Consider the following 17,490-nt stretch of genomic DNA (forward strand, 5'->3'; position numbering starts at 1 on the left):
CAGCAGCACTGCATATGGCCAATGCCATCCAACCTGAGGCTCACAGAATGACCCTGAGGTGGGTCCTGTATATGTCTTGGCTGAACCCCTTCTGCAAGTGTGACGTGAAGTCAGACGTGGCTGCTGCCTTCCGTTGACTGAATCTCACGCACTGAGGTGAGGGTGCAGTGAGGAGGGGCGTTTCCTTCTGTGACTGCAGGGGAGAATCTCCGCCTGAAACCTCAAAGATTTCTGCTTGGGGAAAAGGAGGCCGCAGTAGCTCTGAGCTTCCCCCAGCCAGCACTGCTTCACTGTGCACGGGTGGGCACCCTGGCGGAAGAGGCGGGGGCTGAGTATCGAGAGCAGAGGTTCTCAACCTTTTTTTCGTTTGTGGACCCCTAAAAAATTGGGACTGGAGGTGTGGGCCCCTTCGGACATTTTGGCCATCGTCCGCGGACCCCAGGCTGAGAACCACTGGTCTCAGGGGCCTTGCCGTACTTGGTGCTCCTGCACCATTTCCAACAGCACCTTCTTCTGGGCTAATAAGAGTGCCAATATTGTCCCCCAGCCCCTCGTTCCCAGAGCCAGCTGGCCTTCAGTTTGCAGTTTGAATAACGCTGGGAGAATTCAGACGCTCCCATGTTACCCAAGCTGCAGAGGTGGCCTGAGCTGCTGCAAGTGGGTGGAAGGAGCCCCCAACTGGTGGAAATGTGGTGACCAGATACCCTCTGCCCTATTGCCGTGGGGCCCAAAATGGGAGCTACCCCAAAGAACATTACTCTGAATTGAAAGCCCTGCATGACATAGGAATAGCCAGTAGTCTTCCACGCCCAACACAAACCAACGCTCGCGTGCGCCGTGCTGGCTCTGCACCAACAGTTAAATGAGCCTCTCCACAGAGCTGTGCTGCATCAGTGCTGCTTGTGGACAAACAAAGGAGTGAGCAGAAGAGCCATGTTAATGTCAAGCCTCATTAGAAATGCAGGAAGCTAAGAGAAGATCAAACCTTTGGGCTGCAAAATGGAGAAGGCCAAAACCAGTCGGGCAAGAAATGTGTGTGTGTTTTTAAACCTTCTTGCAGAGAGTTGTGAACCATGGGGGAAAATGTCTGACCCTATTCTTGACTGCAGACTCGGCATGGAGCATGTGAGGTCTAATCCCCTGGCCTTGTCTTACTCTGCATAATTGGGGAGTGCTTTGAACAGATGAAATGTGCCTAGAGAAGGAATAATTGTTGGGGGCTGGAAACCCTACAGTGTGTTTCTGGAAAAGACCAATTATTCTTTATGCACTGAATACTTCAAACGATGCCAAGCACTGTGCTGATTGTGGAGAAGGGCACAGTCCATGCTGCAGAGCGCTTACAGTCAAAGACAGCCTACAGGAAAGGGGAGAGAGGAGGATTGTTTCAATGACCATATTTGATCCATGCTGAATGCCTGCTTTGCCATTTGACCCCGTAGCTAGCCAGCATGACTTCGATTTGTGCTGGTGTTAATCTAACCTTGTTTTACTGAGCTTTCTATTTGTTCCTTACAGGATATTTTAAACCTGGTCCTTTCTTAATATTTTGCACTGTGTAACTCCTACCCATTCTGTATTTACCTAGTTAATATTTCAAGCCCTAGCCTTTTCCTAATGAATTTGAACCCTTAATCCTCCTCTGTCATCCCTCCCAACAGTGATCAGCTGATGAGTCCAATGCCCTTTGTTTCCCAGCACCTCCTCGGTCCTTGCCCACTTCCTACCCTTTTGTTCTGCACAAACCCCTAGTCACCTGCAGAGACTGGCAGTGTGCTCAGCTAAGGTCAGAAAGGGGTAGTTCCTGGGGGGCTGCTAACATACTGATCCCTGGAAACCTTGCAGGGCTCCTGCCCTCGGAGAGGCCTCCTAGTGAATGCAATGAGCTGCATTATAGTCATCCAGGGACTGTGAAGGGCTGCAGCAAAGAAGCAAAGAAAAATGCTGCTTCCCTTGGAATAAAGGACTCAGAAAGCCTTGACAGAAGCCAAGCCACTGTTGCTGTTTATAGCCCAGTCTGTCAGTGTGCGCTTTTTAAGGAGTTTCTAGCTAGGCTTTGGGCTAAAACCTGCGATGTATGACTCAGGCGGGGGATGTGAGTGTTGTATTTTAAGTATCAAGTTTCAGAAATATCAGTTTTCTTTCTCAAATTTAAAGGACTGGCGGGAGGGGGAAGGCCTGTTGGTTTGGCTGCAGCCTTGCATTCCTGGTGCTGACAGCCAGGTCTCCTTGTTAAAATTAAAATGGCCAGAACATCGAGGCATAATGTTGCTAAGGTGCTTTTCATAGCAAAGAAAATTAGACAGGCCAAGCTCATAATATATGAGCAGCTGCTGGGGATTCACATCTTCAGAAACACTTCTAATTTGCTCAAAGTATCTCTCAAACGCCTATGGCTTCCTGGTGCCCACCAAATGAGTTTATAAATAAATTAAGCAAAGCTGCACTGTCTCCTTTTCCCCTGGATCTCCCAGCCTGTCCGGCACTGTGAGCTCTTTGGGGCAGGAACGGTCTGTTTTTGTTTATGGTACAACACTGAGCACTGCGTGAGTGCCAAACAAAGAATCGGAAGTTCCGCTTCCACGTAAATACGTCTTTCTCTGGCGCCCCTGGTAGAGGACCTCGGCTCCTGTAGCGTGCAGTGCACTGCAGCCAGTCTTCCAGACAGCGGGCCAGCCCGTAGGGGTGCAGTCCCATGGGTGTGATGAGAGAGCTTGGCTTAGGGGCTGAAGGATTATTGTGTCTCTAACTGGAATAATGTGATCTTTCCTTTTCTTCTGTTCCCTAAACTCCCTTCCTTTGGCAGGTGGTGGAATTTGTGGCAGTTACATTGCAGCGGGCATGTGCAAGTCTTGCCCAGGGTTCAGAGGGCACTGTGGAAGCGCAGACTTTGAGCATGTCCATGGGACTAGTGGCTGCCATGCTAGGAGGGGCAGTGCAGGTAAGCCAGGACACAATGGGGTGTGCGCTTGTGATCTGAATGCATGAAAGGGCCTCTGGAGCCCCTGACCAGCAATGCAGGCTACTCTGGAACATGCATGGCAGCCTGTGCATGGGCTGAGAGAAAACCAGAATTTCTGAAACTGGATGGTTAGTTTAGATCAGATTATTTTGAAATTTTGAAAATAGAGACTCTTCCCACTCCTGTGCCTTGCCCCTTGGTGGAGACATGGTTTCCCTTCACCAGGATGACTCTTAGGCTGTGGTTTGGATGCTACAATGCTCCCGTCCCTTTTCTCTCCCCCACATCTGCTAATTTTTGTCTGAGAGTGATGCCAAGAAATTGATTCATGCTATTGCATCAACTGGAGTGGCCTAGAGTGTAATGTGGCAAAGGATGTAGCTGTGTTGTAACAAAGGGACCAGATGAGTCACAATTGAGCTGTCTACCTGTTGCTAAAGAGGTTACACTTGTACCTGTTTTGGAAGCATTTTCATGCCATCACGCAGGTCTTTGCACTGTTTGGATCCTACTTCATTTCTCAGCCTCTTCGTCCTTCAGTTTGTTCATTTAACCAAGGTCTCTACAATGTGGTGTGTTTCTAACAAAAAAGCCACCAAACCCTAAATCTGTGAACAGACCCAGTGAAGGAGCATGGCCTGGGTGCATTTTTAGTCAAACTACTACACTTCTCCTTTAGCTTAGTTCTGTAAATCTGCTAAAGTACGAAGAGGATAGTGATCCTGCATGCGCCTTGTAAGGTGCACAGAAGGGAGCCCCTCTGGGACGCACCTTAGGAGCTCTGCTTCTGGGGAAGGCAGAAAATGTTTTCCCTAGCTACACAACTCTTAAAGCATAAGGGAGAATAGGGCCCTGTCTTTGGACTCCTAGGGTCCAGGGGACAGGTTGTTCTGGTGATATTTTGCCACTTAGTTTCAGATTATGGAGTTTACATGTACTTTGCATGCCAGCAGTTTCCAAGTCCTGGAGAATCAACCTTCTCCTGAAGTGTGTTTTTTCTCTAAAGTAAATAAATCTAGGAAATGGCATACAAAAAACTCTGTGCGGCTGGGTGCTCACAAGTCATGAAGTGCCAATTAGTTTCATGCAGAACCCTGACTCTACCAGCAGGTGTGCGTGATCTGAGCCTCTACATGATCGCATTGTATTCCTTAAATATTCATGTTTTTAGTCTGAGATGCTCACGTGTAGCATCTTATAAGTGCATTACTCTGTATATGCCTGTCAGTCCCTGAAAGTCACTTACATGAAAAGTACACAATAAATGAAACTTATAGGACATCCTCCCACCTATTAAGCAGGCATGGGAATAATAGTGAACATTTGCTGAGCACCTAAGTTTGCAGCTAAATTCACTTTCTGGTCAACTGCCTCATTCCCGAATTATACCAAAGGAAGGCTGACCTGCTGATGGAAAAGGGAATTTGTTGTCTCTATTTGCTCACCAAGTTACTAGAATAACTAATGGGAGAGGAGACGCTTTCAGTGAAAACATTCTGGACAGCCTTGGCAGTGAAGTTAGTGTAAGTGTGAAAAAGTGGTGCATGGTGTCACTTGTGTAAAGCAGCGGAATCTTGTCTGATGCTATGCATGTTCAGCAGTAGCCTGTGATCATGTGGTTAATGACTGTATCATGATACATGTGCACAAGAGGATTTGTGTTGGAAATGGCCCAACTTGATTATCATACACATTGTAAGGAGAGCGATCACTTTAGCTAAGCTATTACCAGCAGGAGAGTGGGGTGGGAGGAGGTATTTTTTCATGCTTTGTGTGTATATAATAAGATCTTCTACACTTTCCACAGTATGCATCCGATGAAGTGAGCTGTAGCTCACAAAAGCTTATGCTCAAATAAATTGGTTAGTCTCTAAGGTGCCACAAGTACTCCTTTTCTTTTTGCGAATACAGACTAACACGGCTGTTACTCTGAAAAGAAGAAGACAGAAAGTCAATTCTCCACTCTGCCAAATCCCAGCATTTTAGGTTGTCAGTGGGACTGGGGTGGGGGCATGGATCAGTGTTCACGTCACACTCCCCATCAGTGCCCATCCCAGATGGGGGAAGCTAATGATCCAACCAGCGGACTAAATTTGATGATGAATCCTGGTCACGTGCCACCTGAGGCATGTTATGCGTACATGAAGAAGAAGTAGGACTGGGTGTTACTATTGACTTTTTGACTGCACGCATGGGGTTAAACTGACAGCTAAATGTGAGGCTGGGAAGGAATTTTGTCCAAGGCCTGGCAGGGTTTTACCTTCCTCTGAACCACTGCCTGGGAGAGTTCCACTCGCATAAGGTGGGCATGTGCCACGGTTGATTTCTTTCCCTTCTGGTTGCAGGGGAGCCTAAAGCACTGAGGGCCATTGTCCCTTCTACTAGCTATGAGCTAAAACAGCCAAACACGGTGTAAATTCAGAGCAGAAGCTGACTCTGCCCTTTGTTTTGCTTTCTCACCTAGACTTCTGCTTTCCTTTTGGGGTCTTCTCATTGATCAACTGCCCCTTACCCTCCTCTCTCTGGCAGAGCAACACCTCCTCAGACCTAGAGAATGTGCACTGTAGGTCCGTGCCCCTGACCCACGGTGGATGAGGTAGCGGAGCAGGGCTCCACACTTGTACATGGGCCCCTAAGCCAGACCTGATTCTCACTAGCTCATATCAGCTCGTTAGCCATTATTAATGGAAGGAACTTAATGTGTCCAAGTCAATTGAACGAGAAAGGTTTCCCAGGGCAGATGGTGGTTGACAGCAGACATTTAGGTTAACATTTAGAGCCCTGCAAATCTACAGATATCCGCTTTATATCTGTGAATATCTGCATTCACAGACCATTTTTGCAAATTTTGTATCCCTGCAGGGCTAAGTGTATTGTCTCAAATGGCCATCACAGAGGATATCTATCTTGGTTTTCAATTAAGTGTTTTGCACAATTGTGCAAAAAAAATCTCCTGAAACCACTGGCAAACCATTAGCTTCACTACTCAAGTCTTTGCTTTCCCAGATCTAATGATTGAATTTTGAAACTGTGTCGGTCCCAGGATATTAGAGAGACAGTGTGGGTAAGGTAATATCTTTTATTAGACCAACTTTTGTTGGTGAGGGGGGCAAGCTTTCGAGCTCTGTATAAGCTTGTATGCTTGTCTCTCACCAACAAAAGTTGGTCTAGTAAAATATATTACCTGCCTCACTTGGTCTCTCTGATTTTTGAAATGCAGTGCAAGAACTTCTTTCCATCCTCTTCCACGTCCTGATACATGCTGCTAGCAAAACCCTGCAGTGCCTCTTGCAGATCCATGACACATTGCTACAGCTTCAGAGGGAACTTCTACCCAGTGACACTCTTGAGTAGCTTGGGCACAGTGCATTCCCCAGTGTAAAACAGGGCCTGGGAGGAGCGTGCAGAGGACAGCTTTATAATCTACCCTTGTGTTGCTGAACCCTGTGGTTCTCTCATGCCTCCCTGCCCCTGCCCTGCACGTCCTTTCTGAGGTTGTAGCTCTTGTGCTCCCCCTGCTGGCACTTTGCCAGAGCTAGGGGGGTCAATCAGAGCTGCTCGTTAAATAAGGAAGTAAATGAAAAATGCACCTTAATCGCTGCAACCTCGAGAGAAAATATTTGTCAAATGGGAAAGGACGTCATTGGTGCAGCAGAGAGTGAAAACCAAAGTAGGTGCGAGAGCCCTGCTCCCCGAGTCTCCCCAGCATATGAGATGCTAAAATACCAGGCATTGACAATGGAGCCTTATTCAGAAGACGTTGAGGTCTTGTGATTTCAGCAGCGGGACTGGGAGTTTGGATTTCTGTGTTCTCTTGTTGCGTGGTGTGGGCGAGACCTGACTGCACAGGAGCTCAGTTTCCCAGCCAGAAGAAAGTGGATAATATTTATTTTCCCATCTCCAAAGGGGGCTGTGGAGCCTGATTCATCCGGTCAGTCCTAAAGCTCAACGCTTACTGTTGCCAAACAGGCATTCCGAGCACATGGGCTCTGCTGCAAGAGGCTCTTTGGGAGATCTGGAGATGGTCTGTTTCCTGCTAGCTTGTTGATTAGGGTGTGCAATCACACGTCTTGGAAGGGCACGTTTCCTCTCCCGAGGAGTGATCAGTTTCTTGAGCCTCTTGAGGATTCCTGACCTGATAGTAAAGTTTTAAGGCCAAGCAGACATCTCCTGGACAGACTAGAGGGAGCACTGGGATTGGCTCTGGTGGTGGAGACGGGATTGGCCCCATCCTTGGAGATGTGCTGCAATCCTTTGGGATTGATATAAGACTTTAGCTGCCTCCCCCCTCCGCCCTCCAAAGTCTTCTCCCTTCCGAGTTTCTTTTAGGCTTTACAGTGCTGTGTGCTAAATCCAGGAAATTGCCACTTGGTTTATTTTGTCACGCACAGAGCAATTTTCTCCCTAAAGTAGCATCTTCACCCTTTGCTGAGTTCCATTCAATGGATCTGTTGAGGTGTTGGCTACTACAAAGGCAATTGGTCCAAAGTGGAGACATGTTATAATTCTCATGTGTATTTCCTAATAACCCAGCACTTTCACCCTGTCAGTGTCATTTAACAAGTAAAAAGCTATCCACTGGGAAGCAGATTTTAAATCAAGATCGGATCTTTTTCTAAATGATACACTTTAGTTCAAACAGGGATTAGTGCAGGGAAGCCATGCTCTGTGTTATACAGGAGGTCAGGTGAGATGATCACAGTGGTGCCTTTTGGCCTTATGCTCTGGGAATCTACAGTCTGTGAAAAGTGCTTTGTGTCCTAGTTCATGTTCATCTCCGGAATAGGCTTCAGGGGCAGGTGACGCACTTGCTGTGCTTTCGAGAACTGTCAAATGATCAGGCTCATTGCCTAGTCCTAGCAGGCACATTGGTTCCCTGCACATGACTCCTAGCAGATACTGGAGGGCGAGGCAATCACTTGTTTCGATTTACAACATACACAAAAGGCTCCTAATCCTGGGATCTGGGCACCTTTGTCATAAAATAGTCACATAAAGGTTGAACCAGCAGCTGCTTCTCGCCTCTAGGCAAGAAAAAAATAACCAAAGATTAACTCAAACCACGAACAAATACCCTCTTAGCACAAGTGCAGGAGATCACTTGCATTCACCCTACACCTGGAGCATGCTGCCAATCGCCATCTGCACTCATGAAACTAGCCCTCGTCTCTCTCCGTCCTCAGACGCATAGGCTGAAGACGGGGCCTTGCAGAGTGTTGTGATGGTCATTAATTACCTGTGCACACTTTTACATGTGATCTGTGTGTGCCGCTCGTCAAGTGACTGCTCATACAACTGCACCTGCACATTTCATGCTCCTTTTTGTCCGTGCTGCAGTGAACGTGAGGCCTGAGTAAATGCCTCTTGGGAGGAGTGCCCCCCGCTCAGCAGAGCTAGTGCCGTATGGCTAAACTGCACTGCAAGCAGACTGTGGCAGGTGTTGGTAGGGGATGCACAGGAGAAGGAGCCAGTGAGGCTTTACAGAAACTAGTCAGACTGCGTACTGCCGGCCGCTTTCAGCATACGCAAAATCTCTGTGTCTGAAACGCTGCATGACCAGACAAGGATGAGGTGTTCTGGACCTCCTGTAGTCACATCTCCATGTGAGGATGGTAGGGCAATGTGAAAAGCTGCTGTCCCACCCCACCCAATGGTCACACTTCCCAGTTTGGGGCACACTATTATCTGATCCATCAGGCTCACATCCGTGCTGTGCAGTTACTGAAGTTTCTTATTAGATTCAGCTCCATCAGACTGTCTCCCACCACGCTCTCTCCTGGGCCCCTCAGCCCAGGGGAGTGTTCTCAGGAGCTGCTGTAACTCCATGTGTGCATCTCTCATTTTAGGCCATGCCAGTGACAGTTGTGTTTTTCTTTCAGCTGAAATCGGGTGACTTTGCCATCCTAAAGCAGTTGGTGCCCCTGTTGGAGGAGATCTCCCGCATTCATCTTGAACCTGTCATCCAGGAGCTTGCAGCTGATCTGCGCATCACCATCTGCACTCACGGAGCCTTCTCCACCCAAACTGTAGGCACTGCTGCCCAGAGCACCCTGGGGGAAAAAATAGGGTCAAGCAGGTCAGGAGGACAGACCCACACAAACCCCACAGAAAGACCTGAGAACGAAAGAGCTGGGCTCATCCTAGGACAGCCACAGAGTAATGAAAATTGCAGCCACACAAACAGCCTGACCAGTAACCCCAGTCCTAAAGGAAAGAATGGGGAATCCACTGTGCAGAAAGAGTGCCCCGTTGAGACTCCTACAGCAGACCACACCCCACAACAGCTTCAGGAGCTCCTCTTATCAGCCTATGACCCGGAAATCCCAGTACGAGCAGCTGCCCTGCGGCGTCTTTCCCGTTTGTTAGAGCAGAGGGATCCAGATGGACTAAAGGCTCAGGAGAAACTCCTCAAGGTAGGCAGAACTCAGGACTAAAGCTTGCTTGCAGATCGTGTTTGTTTAATGTGCTGATTCCCTTCTGACACTATGCACCACTCAACCTAGTGTCACACTTACTGGCTTGTCTTCACACTTATTACATGACAACACACCTGGGACAATGTGGGCGCTGGGGGAGTGACTCAGGCTGGCCGTACACATGTCTGGGAAGAGCATGCAGGTCCCTTGTTGGCAGTTTTTTTCTGAAGAGCTCAGCCTTCGTCCTCCTCGTGGCCCCAGCAACTCTTACTGTGTTCCCCCCTGAACTGTTGGGGTTTGTTCTCTCTCCTCCCCGCTCCATGAAGCGGTAAACGTGATGATTTGGTAGACCCAGTTATTGACCCTGCTAACATGAATTAACAAGGTTCCTCTGACCCAGCATGGCTAATGTCCCCAGGCACTATTCCCATGTTGGCCTCTCATGCCCCGTCTCTGCCCCTTATTCCTGGGTTCAGGGAGGAGTAGAGGTCACTTCCATTTTTCTCTGGGGCTAAAGGAGAGGAACCAGAGTTAAAACAGGAAAATGCCCACGGATCTCTGTAAGTGAAAACCTCGCATCCTCCCTGTGAATAGCTAAGGAAACAAATTGTCCTCCATGCATTGCAGGGCTCAGAGGCGATTCCTGAACCACTCCCCACCCCACAGCTGGAAGTCTCTGCTGTAGTGATGGGCAGCTGAGGAGTCAGTGTCTCACTGGCAGATTTCATGAATCAGTGTTACCTTTATGGCAACCATGACCCAGGCTCAAACCCTTTAACCAGGGCCACGTGCAGTCCATGATGCTGTGGGAATCCACCTATATGACAGCTCTGAGAGGTGTAAATGTCCTCATTCATCTCAGCGGGGTGCTAACTCTCAAGCCTAGTTGTGATGATTTAAATTGTCAGCATTTACTATTTCACTGCTGGCAGAAGCATCCAGACAACGTACTGGTCCCTCACTGCTGGCTGCAGCGGCGTGTGTTGGGGTCAGGAGGCAGTGGAACAGCTAGTTGCTGTCAAAGTTTAGAATTTCAAAATTTCTTGTTGCTCCAGACTTGCCTACAAGATGGAGAGAAAAGCTGCTTCCCCACAGATCTCACAGGGCCTTGCTTGCAACTCCAGCTTGACCGCAACGTACAGAGGCTTCACTCAGAGGGGTACGGTCAGCTCAGAGAAATGGGGAAGTATGGATAACACCCCCAAGTGTGTGGGACTGGAGCTGTCTTAGGTGAGAACATGGGTCTCACGCCCCTAAGAAGGTAACTGGTGTGCTTTGTCCTCCAGGTTTTCTTGGAAAATATGGAACATGAGGACTCCTTTGTGTACCTTTCTGCTATTCAAGGTGAGTGCAGTGCCCAAGTTGCCTGAGTTTGGTGTCTGTTATTTTTCTAAGGATTTGCTAGTTAAACGTGCACACTGTGTCTGTCATGCAGAGCCCTTCGCTCCTTTCAGTTCCAAGAAGTGTCTGAGCCAAGACAGCTACCAAGAGAGTAGCACAATGATCACTGCCTGGGTGAGATAGGTGGGGCAAGATCTGAACGTAGGATCGGGCACCAGGAACTGCTGAGTTCCAATCCAAGCTATGCCACTCTCATATTCTGTGACCTTCACCTCTGTGCCTGTTTCCCTCTCTCAAAATAGGGATATTTCCTACCTCCTGGGCTCCTTGAGGGTTAATGTGTGAACTGCACTTGGCAGAACAATACTTTTAGACTGGCCTAGGTAGGAAACTTCTCTGCCCAATCTGTTGTCTCCTCCTTGCCAGCAGTAGTAAACACCCCAGTCTCTGGATAACCTGCTAACAGTGAGGGGTTAGCTTCTCTTTCTCCCTCTCTAGCTGCAGAGTCACACAGACACTGGTCACTTGTCTGCAGCATGGTAAGGAAAAAAGAAATTTCCTGTTTGTGCCATCTGCACCTCTCCACTCTTCTTATATTGATTTGTACTGAAACCCCTATTGTAACGTCAGGGAGGGCCTTGTTTCCCGCAGCATCCTGCTGTCTTTAGGCCAATTTGTGGGAGTGTCTCTCGGGGCAGTTTCTCTGAGTGTCTGAGAGGCCATTGTAATCCAAAAGGTGGTAAGGTGCCTGGTTCTTGTGAAGTTCTTCACAACTGGGTCTGTCTTTGTGTCCTCTGTGGCTTGGGCTGTAAAGCTTTCTCTGGCTGCCATCAGTACTTTGCCCAGAGTACAACAAAGCTGCTTCACTGAACTGAAGTTGGAGATCAAATCATCATGACTGCAAAGGGAAATGAACGAGCGGTGATTGAATTCCAACACATTTAAGCCAGGAGAACACAACTGTCCTTGCATCTTTTACCCAGCTGTTCCCGGAACGGGTCTTGCTGGGAAAGATTTGCTTTTAGAACAAAAGGAAAAGCAAACATTTTACATGGCTTCAGGTTCTGCCTGGGAGCTGTTCCCAGCACCATCTCATGGTTGAAATCGGGGTTGTACAATTGTCTGGAAGTGGGGAACAGATTTTTGGTCTAATAGAACTAGTAGCTCATGATTCCTGCCACCCACTCGGGTGTGACTAATGCACATGGAGGCACAGGTGCTGTATGTTTCCCTGTTCAGATGAGGCAAACCCCCTTCCCTGGTAAGCCATACCGGAGGGCATCTTTCCCACTATGGTTAACTAACATTTGTTTTGTGATATGTATGAGTCCTTTGTGTTCCACCCATGCTCTTATCTGTGAACTGCTAGCATACATCAGCTGAAAGGTTTGGCTTGTTTATTTAGTTTAATTACCAATTAAGCCACTGATTATATTCTGCTGCTGAGGATGTGCTGTGGATTTAGTGAGTGTCTCATCCTCAAACACTGCACATTCCCAAGAAAGTCAGAGGCAAGGCAGAAAAGAATTCCCAGGAAACCAGAGAGCCAGTGGCTGTGAAATCCAGGCTTTATGCCTCCCAGTCAGCAGTTTGGATCCATATGGATTTTCTACTGGGATCGCAGGCCTCCTGGCGCTAACATCTCTTTGGCTTTGTCTACACTAGAGCTTTGGTCATGTTGTAACTCAAGGCAATTGATTGCCAGTTGACTTGCGTTAACTAACATGATCATAAATACTAATCTAGACAGTCCATGAAAGCGTGTTGGTGGCTGTGTTAGAATTCACAGTGGTAAATACCTTTTCTTCAGCTGAGTGGGCAAACAATTCGTTGCTGTCACAGGCATGGTACAAGGCTTCTCCATCAGAATGAAGGGAAGTCGCACAGGATGCGGGGTCGGTGACCTCCGTGCTAGTCAGTGCATGCAGCTGTTCATAGAGCACAGGTCACTCTTAGATTTTTACAAAGGTTGGCTAGTAGGTGTGCTCCCCAAACTGGGCCACCAGGAAAAGGCATTCCTGAAATACACAGGTTATTTTAAAGGGAAGGGTGCGGGCAGGCTTCTGGTACCTGTGACCTGTGGGCAGTGGATTTCAAAATTGTGACCGGAGCAGCTGCTGTCCCAGGGAGAGTAGCATTGTGGGACAATTGCTGGGGGACTGTTGAAGGTGACACAGATAGTTCAGTGGTCTTATGTCATGTGGGGAGATGGTGTTACTGTTTTGATGTAACAGGGAGGCTACCTCAGTGAGAGACACATGTAGCTGTGGATATTGGGTCAACATAGCTTTGTAGTGTAGACTAGGCTGAAGTGCCTCTTGGTCCATGGTGCACAGCCGTGCACATCTGGAACTGGGAGTCTGACACCAGAAACTCTCCTGAGCTGTTTGGTTCTCTAACTATGAAAGCATAAGCCACCCCACCACATGGTGAAAATACCTGGGCTCTCCTAAAAGGGGAAACCTGTCATTTCTAGAGGAACACAGATGTTTGTTTAGCTGCGCTTATAAAGAATTGCAAGGTGATCTGGCATAAAGCTGTACCAACATGCTTTATGGACAATGAACAAATAAAGAGCTACTTCCGAAGAAAAGCTGTGGTATCCGGACTCCAATCCTATTGCGTGCTACTTATCCAAACAATCCCCCTGTGGTTTCCATTCTTCAGTCTGTTCCAAACTCTTGGGTAGTGCTGCTATGCGCTTTTAAAGGGGGCTCCATGGCAGGGATGGGATTAGTTGCTGAATCCAGCAAGGAATTGCGCGGCTGCACTCTGAAGTAGCTGCAAGTGCTGGAGCAGTCCTGCTGAGGGAATTGCTGTAATCAAGCTGTACGGCTCCCGGGGTATATTTGCTGCTGGGAGGTCATGGTGGGGAAAATAATATCTCTTCATAAGAAACCTGTGCATGTGAAGAGAGGTTAATAGCTTGCCCATGCATTCTGTTCCATGGAAATGGCTGCCGAAAATGTGCCAAGATTCCTGACTTTGCTTTCTACCTTAGACCGAGTCCCTGCAATAAGAGGACAGACACAGGAAGAGAGATCATCTGGAGAGATCTTATTCGGCACTCCAGGAAATCTCGTATTGGGGTACCTGGGCGGGTTATTTTAGTATTCACCACTTAGTAATAGGGACACTATCTCAATAAAACCACTGATAGATGGGGAATGGATGCTTGAGGGATGCCAGATAGCATAACCGTTGGGAATGATGGTCATCTATTACCGCTAACTGATCTCTAGCCTTGTAGGTGTGACTAGAACAATGTCAGACATGAGGTCCAAATGACACATTCACAACACAAGCTTTCATTATTATTTAAAAAAAAATTGTTGTTTCTGGCTCTCAGGGTTGATAAAAACCCTTCCAAAATGTGACCTAAGTGTAAGCAGTGTAGTAGTGATTGCTTGACTCTGCAGACAGCCTGAATCAGTGGCTCTGAGAGGTCTGAACTCCCCAAAGCCCTATTAATCTCCTCTATATGTTAACCCTAGAGCCCAGTGATGACACTTTAATGTAACCGTTATCTATTCAATTAACAATCACTGTAGTGCATGGAATGGGGAGGAAGGTGGCCACGGGGAGTTATTGCAGACAAGGATGTGCAGAAAGAAAAACAGACGCAGTTAAGAGAGAGACAAGGAAGGGAAACACAGTGAAGAAATAATGGTGATCCTGTGGGGGAGCAGATTTCCCTACGGGCTGCCAAATAAGACAGTTGGGTTCCAGACACTACATGTAATGACAGTAGTGCAACGTTTCAGTGCTACATAGATACCAGAGTCTCCCCTGGATCTCCGTGATGTTGCCGGGGTGCCCCTGTGGATGGACAGGCGTGTGCTGCACAAGACTGACACTTTGGTCCATGGGCCAGAATTAAAAATGGGATTCAGCGCTTGCCACAGGATGAGTGCGAGGCCCCTGGACTGGCACCCCGGGGAGATGGTTACACGTGCACACCGTCTCCTACAGTCACCAGGTCCGCGGCCACAGCTGTTACCAAAACTTCCATTTCTCAGGCTTGGTCTACACTTAAGTTATGCCAGTGTGGCTTGTTCTGCTTGGGGAATGAGTACAAACTGTACCCCGTGTCATGTCTTCACAAGATCTGTGCTACACCCCAGCTCTTGGAGGAACCCCTTCAGTGGGTCCCACTCTTTCCTTCAGGGCTGGCCATATGGTCCCACCAGCTCCTAGACTTGAGCCTCTAGGCTCCTGCTTCATAGTGTGAGCTCTGCCCTGTGCGTCCAACTAACAGACACCTGGTAGAGTCCCTGAAGAGTGTAAAAGTCTAATGAGCCTCGGCAGGTGTTTGCATGAGGCAAACTTTCCCAGACAGAACAGGGTTTATTAGTCACCTGGAATGCAGCACTGGAAGTCCTCAGGTTAGCATAGAGAAATAAAGATTAAGACATAGTCTGTCTGGCCCAGATAGTGTCATCTGCCATCCAAGCTGCTGTGGACCCCATTTCTGGCTCTCTCTGACCCTTTCAGTCCAAGGGGAGAGCAGTCCAGCCGCTTCCAGAAGTGAACTCTTTATCCCTGCCTGCCACCTCTGTCCTTCGTTTTCAGGCAGAGCCATGCTGAATTCACATACTCCACCTCTGAGCGCTTCCCACTGTTAAGCGTTGATTGCTCAGTCATTGCGGGGGGAGGGGAGTTCTCATTGTCTCTGTAGATCCCGTTTATTTGGGTTGGTTTCAACCAGGTCTTTAATGACCCCTTCATTCCACCCAGGCAGCGGGATGGTGCACACACCTCATGCCTTCTAGCTGCCCCGACAGCAGACTTACCCCTTTCTCACCTACTTGGTAGCAATGTTAAGTACAGGAGGACACTGAGATACACATAGGGTTCATAAAAATATTACCGAACATTACCATTTCATCACAACTAGCAAAAGCATTCTTGGCAGAATAAACTGTCCCCCCACTAGGAGGGTTTGCTGGGGTAGCTCTACCAGTATATCTATACTTTTCCAGTGTAGACACGGCTGACGTGTGACAGTTGTCACTTGCCTGCAACCGTCTTTTCGGGTGTATCTGTAATAGAATCTTGAATAAGACCTTAGAACTCTACCTTTCGGCATCTAATCCTTCCAAATCTTAAACACACAAATCTAGTACTGTTGAGCCAGATGGGGAACCAGGCCATGCATCCTAGTCAGTCTCATAGATGTGCATTGTTTCCATCTCTGACCCAGGTCTCTCTCCTCAGTAGACAGATCTTTCTTGTGTATCGCTGGGTTGGGTGCATAAGGTAGCATTGTTCCTTTGGAAGGAAAGTCTTAGGGACATGATCAATTAGATTCTTAGAGGGGTAAACAATGTATTGCTTAAGAGACGCATAACTATGGAGGAAGAAAACCCCTGCGGACCTGCAGTGAAGCGATGACTCACCGGCACAGCGCCTCATGCTGGTTATCTCAGGAACTGGCTCTCCAGCATATGGAGCGCTTCCTCCTGGCCGGTGTGTTCCTCCTGGACCCCGATGCCCCTTTACCTGGGGTCCTGTCCCCTGGCAGTGCCCCCACACTCTGGGTCCCCCTCCCAGGGGAAGCCCCAACCCTCTATCCCCACCTTGCCTCAGTGGCTACTGCCAGTCATCATCTAGCCCCCGCTCACTGTGGTGACTGCAGCCTGTAATGGCCAGTCATCATTGGCAAGGGGTTAGGACCTGCTGGCTTTGCCTATCCTCGGGCTGCCCCGCTGCAGCCCCAGTACCTTTGGTAGGCTTGCAACCTGGGGGTTTACCAGGCTGGAGCTGCCCAGCTCCCTTGCCCTTCCCCAGCATTGCTCCACTTCAGGTACCTTCCTCTCAGGCAGCTAGCCCTTCCTACTCCAGGGCTAGAGTGAGACTCCTCCAGCTTCTGGCCCACAGCCCTCTTATCAGGGCCAGCTGGGCCCTAATTGAGCTGGCCACAGCTGTGGCTGCTTCACCAATCAGCTTAGCTTGGCTGCTTTTAACCCCTGCTTATCAGAGTGGGGCAGGTGCCCCACTACTGGACCGTACAATTAGTTACCTCTGTCTCTGAACCTCCTCTGCAGTGCAGCAGAAATCTGAGATGAAGGCAGTCTGGGGTGGTTAAGATTGGCTCCTGAAAAATTCCCAAACCCCAGTCTGTCCCCACTTCTCTTGCTGGCTGGAGTAGGAGCAAGAGAAGAAATACCATATTTGCTTCTCGTAATTGATGACTGGAAGAGCAACCCTTCCGAAACAACTGGAAGATTAGCTTATCAGTACACTTTCCTCTCTGCCTGTACAGACTTGAGTGTGATGAGGTTATTCTTGCCCTGCAGGTGAAATATGCACGCATGCTTAGATAGCGTTTGAATGATTCGTGTACTGTGGGCAGCTCCTCACATGTTTAGCAGCCGCTTACGGTTCTGATTAACTGTGACAGTTTCTTGTGGCGTTGAGTCACTAAATATTCACAGAAGTAACAGGTTAGATAAGATTAGAAAGCATTGTCAGTCTTACACTGTAAATGGCCTTCGGGGATGTAGGGCATAGGTTGAGAGCAGCTGATGGATGCTTTCGGCAGGTTCCCTTTTCCTCTGGGCGACACATTCTGCTTCTGCGGTAGGGCTTTCTTGCAAGTGTGTTGGAACTTGCAAGCTGTGTAGGCATTGCTGAGAACTGAAATCAGGTCTCACCCCAGAGCATGATATAGGAAGGGAGAGGGGTCTGGCACTATCCCACTGTATCTATGTAGGCTGGTGGCCAGTAATTGACAGGGAGTGTTAGATCATTGATACTTATGATATGGAG

General features: G+C 48.4%; 1 protein-coding gene across 1 annotated transcript in view; it reads left to right on the plus strand.

The window, feature by feature from the left end:
• Nucleotides 1-17,490, plus strand: part of TANGO6 (transport and golgi organization 6 homolog) — a 92,328-nt gene that overhangs the window by 35,150 nt on the left and 39,688 nt on the right. The window contains exons 12-14 of the mRNA XM_048870651.2: nt 2,807-2,941; nt 8,842-9,375; nt 10,665-10,722. Of these exons, the coding sequence (XP_048726608.2) occupies nt 2,807-2,941; nt 8,842-9,375; nt 10,665-10,722 (727 nt within the window). The remainder of the gene's footprint in view (nt 1-2,806; nt 2,942-8,841; nt 9,376-10,664; nt 10,723-17,490) is intronic.

This window comes from Caretta caretta, chromosome 12 (genome assembly GCF_965140235.1).
Source record: "Caretta caretta isolate rCarCar2 chromosome 12, rCarCar1.hap1, whole genome shotgun sequence".
In the NCBI taxonomy this organism is placed as follows: Eukaryota; Metazoa; Chordata; order Testudines; family Cheloniidae; genus Caretta; species Caretta caretta.